Source organism: Mirounga angustirostris, unplaced genomic scaffold (genome assembly GCF_029215605.1).
Source record: "Mirounga angustirostris isolate CCGP_5_RB_7025 unplaced genomic scaffold, mMirAng1.0.hap1 SCAF_2, whole genome shotgun sequence".
NCBI classification, from domain to species: domain Eukaryota; kingdom Metazoa; phylum Chordata; class Mammalia; order Carnivora; family Phocidae; genus Mirounga; species Mirounga angustirostris.
Window position 1 is genome coordinate 13,717,645 of NW_026991710.1, and position 12,156 is coordinate 13,729,800.

The 12,156-nt window shown below is 44.7% G+C and overlaps 1 protein-coding gene across 6 annotated transcripts in view; it reads right to left on the reverse strand.

Annotated features, from left to right (window-relative positions):
* FAM184B (family with sequence similarity 184 member B) overlaps positions 1-12,156 on the reverse strand; it is a 141,758-nt gene that overhangs the window by 42,785 nt on the left and 86,817 nt on the right. For all 6 annotated transcript variants that reach the window (XR_010409313.1, XR_010409312.1, XR_010409314.1 and 3 more), the window contains exons 6-7: positions 6,635-6,745; positions 2,088-2,195 (exon numbers count right to left, since the gene is read on the reverse strand). Coding sequence is in view for 3 of the 6 variants with exons in the window: in XM_064584326.1 (XP_064440396.1) it covers positions 2,088-2,195; positions 6,635-6,745 (219 nt within the window). In the remaining 3 variants the exon portion in view is untranslated. The remainder of the gene's footprint in view (positions 1-2,087; positions 2,196-6,634; positions 6,746-12,156) is intronic.

A 12,156-nucleotide genomic window follows, 5' to 3' on the forward strand; every position in this document is an offset into this window, starting at 1 on the left:
CATACATCTCAGGCAGACCCCATCAGGAAGGATGCCTGGCCCCAGATCAGGAAGGACCAGCCCCATTGAGGAAGGTGCGGGTCTGCTCTGTTAGCCTTCTCAGGCAGGCTTATGGGGGGGCAAAGAGAGCTACTCAAGGATTCTCCCCCACTCTGGGCATCAGATGGGAAACACAGGGCACCCTGGCTGCCCTCCTCAACCCCAGGACAGAGCTGAGGTCTGTTTTATCTGGGAGGCATCCTGGGCATGTGTTGATACCCTCACAAGGAGAGTTGGGGCTCAGAGCCACAGACCCAGCGGTTCTGTCCTGTCCTGGCTGCTGACATGCCTGTGACCATGGGCAAGTCACACAACTGCTCTGGGCCTCAGTTTCTTCCTCTGTAAAATGAGTGCATTACAGGGTTGTTGGAAGACTCCAAAGAAGTAATAGATGGGGACGACGTTCTAGAGCTGACCGGGTCCCATACAAATGTTGTCATTCACATCGATGTCCACCAGATTTCTGGCTCATTTTTACCCCGGTGAATATGTGGTTAAGTAGGGGTCATTCCAGTGGGGCGGGCCTTGGGGGCTGTTGGCGGGACCAGAGCTTAAGCTCTGGAAGTCTGGGGTCGAGGGAGAGAAACTGCAGTTCCTGTCGACACTCAGGCACATGGACACGGGGAATAAGAGTTGGGCGAAGACGAAGCAGTGAGATTCAGACTCACTTACGTGTGTTTTCCCACCTGGAATATGAAGTGGACTGAAAATCCGGGACGGTAACAAAATAAACTGTTACAGTGGTGGGCTTTTGCTGGCTCCAGCTGCAAAGGTTAATTAACAGGGAAGCTGAATGAAGAGGATCACTGAAGCCAGGACACTCAAACGCCAACTTCACGGGAATTATTTATGTGCTTGACATCATGCAGCAAATGTTAAAACGAATGCTTATGTTCTGCCTTAAACTGTGGCCCCGGGAAGATATACTGAAGTCCTAGCCTCCAGTACCGGTTCATGTGACCCTATTTGCATAGAAGCTTCTGCAGATGCAATTAGTTAAGGCGAGGTCCTACTGGATCGGGGTGGACCCTAACCAAGGATCCCGGTGTCCTTAGACGAATGCCTTGTGAAGACCCAGAGGCGCAGACGCACAGGGAAGAAGGCCCCGAGAGGACAGAGCCAGAGCGGGAAGTGAGGCATCCGCAAGCCGCAGAACGCCTCGGATTGCCAGCAACCATCAGAAGCCGGCAGACAGGCATGCAGGAGAGTCTCCCTCTCAGCCGCCGGGAGGAACCAACCCTGCCGACACCTTGATTTGGGGCGGCTAGCCTCCAAAACTGTGAGACCACACCTTGCTGTGGTTTAAGCCACCAAGTGTGTGGAGATTCATTATGGTGGCCCTAGGAACATAAAATGGCTTATGGTGAGAGGGCAGAGGACACATAGGAACCGGCTTCCGCCCTGGAGCAGGGTCTCTGAAAGGGCAGCCTCGCCGGAAGGGCCAGCGTGAGAGTGGCTGGTATCTTGGAGGCAGAGGGCGGCCAGGGGCGTTATCACTATGCTTCCTGCCAGGCAGAACCCAAGGCCGCCTATAGGCACGGAGCCTTTTTTTTTTTTTTTTTAAAGACTTTTTAATTTATTCATTTGAGAAACAGAGATACAGAGAGAGAGAGAGAGAGCACGAGCGCATGAGCAGGGGGAGAAGCAGGCTCCCGGCTGGGAAGGGAGCCCAATGCGGGGCTCGCTCCCAGGACCCTGGGATCATGACCTGAGCCAAAGGCAGACGCTTAACCATCTGAGCCACCCAGGCGCCCCTAGGCACCGAGCCCGTTATCTGCCAGGCAAGCTGCTCTCAACAAGGGAGGGAAGACTGCATCTGACACGCCCTGCTCTTTTTCAAACCACGCGGATAATTACCCAGAACTCTATTTTCCTCATGGTTTTTGCAAATGGATTTTGTGGTGATTTTTTTTTTTTTTCAGACGCTTTGGCAGCTTTGTGGGGGGAGATACAAAAGCCCATTAATGCCAGCATGTGTCACGAGGGATGATAAGCGCTGAGAGAAGGGAAATATCCTTAATGAAAGCAGAAAAAAAACCAGAGGTTACCTGGGTCTCGAAAATGCTGAGGTGCCGGCAGTCCAATCCCTGGGGCCTTTCTTTGCCTTTTCCAGAACGCACCTTATTCTGTTGGATAAATTCTTCCAGTCTTAAAACCTAAAATAGAAGAAAAGAAACACTTAGTAATGAAACGGAGCCCTGTCTCCTGATGGGGTCATTAATCTGCAAAACCATTCTCCCGGGTCAATTTGTTCTGGGGACAGTGCCCCATTAGACAGCTTCTAAAAGTGTTTCTGGAAAAGCCATTTCTAATTGGCTGGTTGCTTCATCTTCCTAGAAAGGATGAGCCTGGCAGGTGTATCGTACTCTATACTTCCTTTTATTTATTTATTTATTTATTTATTTTTAAAGATTTTATTTATTTATTCATGAGAGACAGAGAGAGAGAGGCAGAGGGAGAAGCAGGCTCCCAAGGAGCAGGGAGCCCAATGTAGGACTCGATCGCAGGACCCTGAGATCATGACCTGAGCTGAAGGCAAACACTTAACCATCTGAGCCATCCAGGTGCCCTCTATACTTCCTTTTAAATTATGCACATCAGTACACCTATATGGGAACTGTAGGGTGGTTTTCCTTGGCTTTCAGACCATTCCTGGAAGATCACTCTCTTTCTTTTTTTTTCTTTTTATTTGACAGAGAGAGAGACACAGTGAGAGAGGGAACACAAGCAGGGGGAGTGAGCAGGAAGGCTGATGCAGGGCTCGATCCCAGGACCCTGGGATCATGACCTGAGCCAAAGGCAGACGCCCAATGACTGAGCCACCCAGGCGCCCCACTCTCTTTCTTTTTTTAAAAAGTTAGTTGGTAAAGAAAAGGAACAATATTTAAGAATTATACCAAAGAAAGGGTGGCTAGAAGGTGCTTTTAAAGTGTATAGCCCTAATTATGATGATGATGATTAGCCAACTAACTGTAGAGTATCGATTAAACAGACTGGCTTCTCTGCTCTAGACTTTGAGAAGAACAAGGCAAATAACCATAAGGAAAACTCAGATGTGGCTAACAAATCTTTGTAGGAAACCTAACACTCCTCAGGCCCCATGCCAGGTATGAGGAGGAAAGGAAGAGGGACAGGGTGAGAATAAGATATAGCCCGTGCCTTCCAGGAGCTATCATCTTATGGAGGAAGCAGCAGGTAGATGGTTATCATCACAGCAATATTCAGAAGACAAAATAATAATAGGACCACGAATGGTGTGTTTGTTCTGTGCCAGGCACAGACTTAAGCATTTTACAGTATAAAGTTGTTTAATCCTCACAACAACTACTATAAGACACATACTACTGCAGAGAATTTACAGCAAAAATCTCTGCCCAGGGGAGTCCAGGGCACTTTAGGGGCGCTGAAGGATAAATAGGAGTCTGTCAGTGGCCAGGGTGAGAAAGGACATTCCAGGGGGCAGGAATAGCAGGTGCAATGGCAGAGGGAAGGTAGGATGTGTGTGAAGACTGGAGGAAAGTTCCATGTCAGGGACCCGGCATGCAGGAATGGCGGGAAGGAAAGAGAGTCCGGGGGGTAGTGGTGGTGGGTTGGGCTAGGCCCCAATTATGAAAAACATGGAAATTAAAGATTTGGGGGAAGGAGGAGTGGGGCCTTGAGCAGATTTGGGTTTTAGAAGGCTAGTTCTGGGAATTGCTGGCCCATGGGGAATGTGGAGGCAGGGAGATACAGGCCAAGGCTCTTGCCAGACTCTAGGCAATATCATAGAAGAAGAAGATTACGAAACTATTTATACTGCATCTTGCTAAGGCTTGCGAAATATTCAAATGGGAGTCCTATGCAATTATTTATGTAACCTCTACAAGAGGTAAAGAAAAACAGTCTAGGCAAGCCATCTGGGGGTCTGATAAAGGGAGAGGAGGGGACTGAGAACCTTTAGTGATAGGACCCACAGGACTTGACAACTGATTGGATATGATGATGGGGTAGGGCGGGGACACCAGGTGAAGATGGAGGAGGTCAGGGCTGACTCTCCCATTTCTAGCTTTGGTAAGCGGGGGACCAGACGAGGTCACCACTAGCTCCGTGGAAGAAATGGAGGATGAAGAGCAGGCCTGAGGCGCTTTGTCAAGGTCAGCCTCTGGGTCAGGCCAGCCATCTGTAGATATGATCCCCGGTCATCAAAGATGCGGCATACTGTACTAGAGGGAGTACTGGCATAATGGTTAAGAGTGGGGTCTTCAGGGCGCCTGGGTGGCTCAGTTGGTTAAGTGACTGCCTTCGGCTCAGGTCATGATCCTGGAGTCCCGGGATCGAGTCCCGCATGGGGCTCCCTGCTCAGCAGGGAGTCTGCTTCTCCCTCTGACCCTCCTCTCTCTCATGCTCTCTGTCTCTCATTCTCTCTCTCTCAAATAAATAAATAAAATATTTAAAAAAAAAAAAAAAGAGTGGGGTCTTCAGAGCCGCATCACCTGGTTTGAATCCCAGGCCCCGCTAGTCCTTACCTGTATGACTTTGAGGAAGTGATTTACCTTCTCTGTGCCTCAGTTTATTCACTGTAAACCAAGGATAATCATAGTACCTACCTTGTACATGGTAGTGAGGATTAAAAGTTAATATATGTAAACCGCTTAGGCAGTACCTTAACTAAAGTAAGCACTCAGCAAAATTCACCCTTGTCATTTTCAGAGACGGGTTCTCAGGGGCATTTAGAGAAATAGTCGGCGGGGGGACCCCAGTGTCCCATGTCAGAAGGATGACTGGGCTGGTCCCACACACATATGTGAAGCCTCCCTAAGCTCTGCAGAGCAGCGTAGTCCAGATCCAATGTGAAAATTGGCAGTACAGCTCAGGAGGGAGGGAGAGAGGAGGGAGAAAGGAATGGGCATCCTCACTGGGCCACCACCTTGTGCTAAGGTGGAACAGGAGCTTCTGGAGCAGAGACTTTCCACCAGGACTGCTCCTCCAGAGCCCCTGATATAGCAAGTCCAAGGCATGGCAGGCTCACCTGCTAGAAAAATGATAACTTGTGACATAGAAAAAAAGGTTGGAGGAAACCATAACGTGAACACGCATCACTCAGCCGAAGAGATAACATATCACAAATACAGCTGTGGCCCCCGAGCTTCTCCTGATCTCCCACCCTCCTTCCCTTCTAGAAACAACCCCTGGTTCAGATTTCCTTCTGTCATTCTCAGGCGTGTCTCCAGACTGAACTCCACTATGTATTTTTAAACAATCAATACTGTTTTGCACACGGCTTCTAGATTCTTAAAAGCTCCCCCAGGAGGTTGCAGTGCTCAGCCAGGGCTGAGGAACAAATTTCTTTTTCTTTCTTTCTTTTTTTTTTTAAGATTTTATTTATTTATTTATTTGAGAGCGAGAGAATGAGAGAGAGAGAGAGAGAGAGAGCACATGAGAGGGGGGAGGGTCAGAGGGAGAAGCAGACTGCCGGCTGAGCAGGATGCGGGACTCGATCCCAGGACTCCAGGATCATGACCTGAGTCGAAGGCAGTCGCTTAACCAACTGAGCCACCCAGGCACACCCGAGGAACCAATTTCATGGACTCCTAAGGGGAGGGTGGACTCAGGGCTCATCTGGAAGGTGTGAGAGAGGGCAGGGGAAGCAAGGGAACCCCTTCACATTTTGGTCTAATGAGGCTCAAGAATGAAGTCTGTTTCCAGTCCCTCCCACGAGTTCCCCCCATAGGATGGCCAACAGATCTTTTAAACTTTGACCTTAGTCTCTGGGTGGACCCACAGAGCAAACTGTGATGTTCAGCTGGTCTACAGGCATTCTCTACTCCTTTCTCCCTTGCCTGCCTCCTCCGTGCCTCCCCAGGCTGGCCTGGTGACATGGATATGACCAATGGGAGAAGGAGTCAGTGGGAGCCCTCTGTGAAGGCTTGTGGTTTCCTGATGAAGTGGGCAGGCCTGGTCATCACCCGCTCCCGTCCCCCCCCCCCCCCCCCCCGTTTCCTGGTGTAAATTTGGATCTGGCAACGGAGCAGTGACAGTCATTTTCCAAGCCTGGGGGGAATCTGAGCTGACTTCTTAGACACAGCAGGCACAAGGCCTAGGGCCCACGATACTTTGAGGGGCCATGACAATGTTTGAATTTCTTTTAAAGTCAGAAAGTAAAAATACAGCTTGGCTATATTAATCTTTATGCCAATGTAGTCATAATAATTTTTGATATTCTTTTTTCAATAGAGGAAGGAGTCCATGAAGGCAAAAGTGCCTAAAACCCAGGAAAGTAAGGACACAGCCCAGGAGGAGGAGAGACTGTGGGAATCTCAGATATACCAGGCCTGATGTCATTTATACACAGAATCCACCCCAGCAACCTACTGCCTCCTTTCATGCGAGACATTAAAGGCCTCTTTGTCAAGCCTCCATAAATCAGGCTGTTACTCGCAGCTAAATTTATGCCCCACGAGACAGATTTCTTGTCAGGCCAAAGTCCTTTCCTTTCTTCCAAGGATGCTGCACGTACAGAAGTCAGGCCAGTTTTCTGAGATTCCTGGCATCTCAGTTAGCCAAGACTCCCACCCAGACCCATCACTCCCAAGCACTGCATTAATTCGGGATTTACCTCTAGCAGAGAGTTCTGGAGCTTCACATTTAGGGCTGCTTTCTCTTCTTCCAGCTGCTTGATTTCATTTTCTGACTTCTTCTTCACTTCCTCCAACTGTGCTTCTACTTCCTAAATGATGATTAGAAGAGTTATCCATATCCAAGACATGAATGCATGGACAAGACATCTACACATTCACACCCTGCCTTATCCCAAAGGGGTTCAAAGAAGCTTACAATAAAGGTCACAAGATACAAAATTAATCTACAGAAATCCATTGCATTTCTATCCACTAATAATGAAGCAGCAGAAAGAGAAATTAAGAAAGCAATCCCATTTACACTTGCACCAAAAAGAATAAAATACCTAGGAATAAACTTTACCAAGGAGATAAAAACCTGTACTCTGAAAACTATAAAACATTGATGAGAAAAATTGAAGACAACCCAAACAAACGGAAAGTTAGGCTATGCTCATGGATTGGGAGAACAAATATTGTTAAAATGTCCATACTACCCAAAGCAATCTACAGGTTTAATGCAAACCCTATCAAAATACCAACAGCATTTTTCACAGAACTGGAACAAATAATCCTAAAATTTGTATAGAACCATGAAAGAACCCAAAATATCCAAAGTAATCTTGAAAAAGAAGAATAAAACTAGAGGTATCACAATCCCACATTTCAAGATTTACTAAAAAGCTGTAGTGCTTAAAACAGTATGGTACTGCCACAAAAACAGACACATAGGTCAATGGAACAGAAGAGAAATCCCAGAAATAAATCCATGTTTATATGACTCCTTGACGAAGGAGGCAAGAATATGCAATGGGAAAAAGACAGTCTCTTCAACAAATGGTGTTGGAAAAACTGGACAGCTACATGCAAAAGAATGAAACTGGACCACTTTCTTACACCATACACAAAAATAAACTCAAAATGGATTAAAGACCTAAATGTGAGACCTGAAACCATAAACATCCTAGAAGAGAACACAGGCAGTAATTTCTCTGATATCAACCATAGCAACATTTTTCTAGAGGCAAGGGAAACAAAAGCAAAAATAAACTACTGGGACTACATCAAAATGAAAAGTTTCTACACAGCAAAGGAAACAATCAACAAAACTAAAAGACAACCTACTGAATGGGAGAAGATACTTGCAAATGACATATCCAATAAAGGATTAGTATTCAAAATATATAAAGAATATAGAACTCAGGGTGCCTGGTTGGTTCAGTCGGCAGAGCATGCAACTCTTAATCTTAGGATTGTAGGTTCGAGCCCCACATTGAGTGTAGAGATTACTTAAAAATAAAATCTTAAAAAAATGAACACACAACATCCAAAAACCAAATAATCCATTATAAAATGGGAAGAAGATTTGAACAGACATTTCTCCAAAGAAGATAACCAGATGACCAACAGACACATGAAAAGATGCTCAACATCACTCATCACTAGGGAAATGCAAATCAAAACCACAACAAGATATCACCTCATGCCTGTCAGAATGGCTAAAATAAAAAACACAAGGAACAAGTGTTGGCAAAGATGTGGAGAAAAATGAACCCTTTGTACTGTTGGTGAGAATGCAAACTGGTGCAGCCACTGTAGAAAACAGTATGGAGATCCTCAAAAAATAAAAAGTAAAATTACATATGATCTAGTAATTCAACTATTGGGTATTCACCCAAGGAATATAAAAACACCAATTCAAAGAGTTACATGAACCACTATGTTTATTGCAACATTATTTAAAAGAGTCAAATTAAGGGAAGCAGCCCATGTGTCCATTGATAGATCAATGGCTAAAGAAGATGTGGTGTGTATACACACACACACACACACACACACACACAAAGAGGGGGGGAATATTACTCAACCATGAAAAAGGATGAAATATTGCCATTTGCAGCAATATGGATAGATCTAGAGAATACAATGTTAAGTGAAATAAGTCAGAGTTAGAAAGACAAATACCATATGATTTCACTCATATGTGGAATTTAAGAAACAAAACAAACATACAGAGAAAAAAAGAGACAAGCCAAAAAACAGACTCTTAACTACAGAGAACAGATGGTTACCAGAGGGGAGGTGGGTGGGGGATGGGTGAAATAGGTGATGGGGATTAAAGAGTACACTTCTGGTGAGCATTAAGTAATGTAGAGAATTGCTGAATCACTATATTGTACACCTGAAACTAATATAACACTGTATGTTAAGTACACTGGAATTAAAATTTAAAAAAAGATTGATTTATTAATTTAAAAAGTCACTGGAATGAATAAACCCAGAGTCAGCAGCATTTTATATAAACCATTACTTTATTCCTGGCATTGATTTACTTCTGGATCTCAGCTTTTAATATTACTTAAAGGAAATAACTTCACAATTATTAAATTCTACTTCCAAGTTAAAAAAAAAAAGCCTACAATAGTCATAAAATATTGTAAGAAAACACAAATTAGAAATTAACAATGGGGTGCCTGGGTGGCTTGGTTGGTTGGGCATCTGACTCGGTTTCAGCTCAGGTCATGATCTCAGGGTTGTGAGATGGAGCCCATGTGGGGCTCCATGCTCAGTGAAGAATCTATTTGGGATTCTCTACCTCCCCCTCTGACCCTCCCTCTGCTTGTGCTCTCTCTCTTTCTCGCTCAAATAAATAAAATCTTTGAGAAAAAAAGAAATACACAAGAAATTCAAAAGAAAACAAATGTTAAGATTATACCCCAAATCTGATAAATATTGGTGGGGGGGGCGGCGGTGGGACATGGTAGACATCTGGGTTTAAGTTTTACAGTGTAAAGTGAGAAAAGAGAATGCTCATTACTGACACAATTCTCAGTGTTCCATAAGTCATGAAGCCAACTACATTCTCAGATGCAGGGAAATATTAAAATCAGAGCAAAATTTCCCTGGGATGACCTGGGGTTAAATGGAAACCTATCATTCACTCATTCAACCAACCAATATCAATGGAATATCTATTACATGCCAAGTATTGAAGGGGCTAGGGATACAGTCACTGTGTGCTGGTAAATGTTAAACAACTGGCTTTCAATCAATCAATCAATCAATCAATCAAACTGCTTTGTAGCATTTGTTGATTTCCATGTATAAGTACTCCTACTATGGCCGATTTCAAGTTACTACCATGATGTCACTGAGCAGAGAGAGTTGGGAAAAGATGTGACACCTGCCTCTCAGGAGTCAGTACAAGTTGGCTCTGACACACTGGAGGTAATAGTGAACAGGGTTCCCCAGTGGGGAAAACAAGTAGGAAATAAGTGATTATAATGAAATGTAGTAACAGCTACGTGAAGGTAGGATCAGTAAAAACTGGACAAAATGAGACAGGTGAATTTGGGAGGTGGAGCGGGGAGTGATCCCCCTTAAGGGAGAGCTAGGCATTAAGGCCAAGAAGGGAAAGGATATGGAATGAATGGTGACCTAAAAAGCTGGAGAGCAGAACTGAACAGGGGAGTGGTGTGGGATGAAGCAAGAGAGGCAAACAGGAGTCCAACCACGTAGGGTCTTAAAAACCACGTGAAGGAATTTGAACTACACCATGAAGATGATAGGGGGCCTTGGGAGAGTATGAAACCAAGGTTGAGTTTTCAGAGGATCCCCCTGGAACGGAGACTGGATTCAAGGGAGTGGGGAGAAGGGACGCAGGGAGACCAGTAAGGAGATCATCGCACGGCCCAGCAAGAAATGGTGGGTGACTGGATCAGTGTGTGACCACCAAGGACAGGGGGAACTGGACATATTCCAGGGCCATCAAAGAAGTGGACGAATGGGTTTGATGACTGACTGAATGTGACACACAAAGGAGAAGTCATGTCTGACTACTGGGTTTCCGACTTGAGCATCTAAAGAGATATTGCTACTGATCACCTGGAGGACACCTGTACACCTTCTGTGGGGCCAAGTCCAGGTCAGGCCAGTGGCCCTGAGGTCAGGCACTTAGAAGAAAAGGGGGATGCAATTAGATTGGAAGGTCACATGAGGTGGACACTTAGCATGGGTATCGTCTCTTCAGTAAATCGAAGATCCCTTTTGCAGGGCTTGATGTTTGGAAAGTTAATTTGCTAAAAATGACATATAAATTATCCTTTTGCTCCCAAGAACCATCAGAAACAAATTCTGATTTTTTTATTTCATTAATTAGCTTCTTAGTCACTGAAGCTTTTATTGAATAAAAGTTTTGTTAAACATGCTTCCCGGTAAAGACACTCACTAACTCTGCCAAAGTGTGCTCTCGGTCACGACAGTGTAGACGCCTGGGAGAAAGATTCCTAGCAGAAAACAAGGGCTTTTTCTAATTCTACACAGCCTAACTTCCCAGGGTCCTTGTGATCAATCACAGCTTCAGCTGTTGCCTTGACAAATGGACCTAAAGTGAAAAAAAAAATGTCACCAGATGGAAAGAGCTGACTTCATTAGTGATTTTTGGCACCTGGAAGCTTCATTTTAGGTGCAGAATAATGTAGTTTTCTGTCAGAAGACGAACAGCTCTGGGTCATCTCGAGAACACAGATTGGGAGGAAAGCATGCTTATATCCAGCTCAGTCCAAAGTGACCCTGAGGATTTCAACAGGAAACTTTAACAATCTCCTAGCTAGGCAAAGAGAAAAAAACACAACTACAAGGATATGAACATGAGGGAAAAGGAGACTAGTGCTTTCAAATCTAAAAACTGCAGCATCCCATTCCATACCTGGAACAAGGTTCCATGGGCCATTAATTTCCAGAAGTCACAGAGCACTTCCAGAAACTGTTCTTCTGAACACTCACGGTACTCAGGGAAAAAGCTTTATTGCATCTGTTTCACATGGAAGAAATCCCATGAGGTAAAAGTAGGACTCACACCCACCTTCTGCTTCCTTGTCTAGACTGTCCACAATTACAGGTAATTTAAAAAATAGACACATGGAGTTTGAGGCCCATGTTGGGTGTAGAGATTACTTAAATAAATAAACTTTAAAAAAAAAAGGCGGGGGGAAGACACATGAAGGAGCCACAGTGATGGGAGCAACAAATGAGCAACCACAGAAAATTACTAGATTTCAATTGGTGCTTTAAAGGAAAACACATTGAGGTGCCTCGGTGGCTCAGTGGTTAAGCGTTGGACTTTTGTTTTCAGCTCAGGTCATGATCTCATGATCCTGAGATCGAGGCCCAAGTCGGGCTCCACACTCAGTGCGGAGTGTGCTTGAGATTTTCTCTCTCCCTCTGCCCCTCCCCTGACTCACACACTCACTGTTTCATTCTCTCTTTCTAAAGTAAATAAATACAATAAATCTTTAAAAAAATAAAGGAAAACGAAACATGCTTTTTTCAAGAAGAAAAATTACTATTTGGAATGCCTCTGCCTGCTGTTCCCCCCGCTTGTGTGCGCTCTCTCTATCAAATAAATAAATAAATAATCTTTTTAAAAAATCTGTACTTTCAACAAGCTAATATTCATAATGTCCAGCATCCAATCAAGTATTACTAACAGAGGCTGCAGGGGCCCGAAATGCAAATGCTG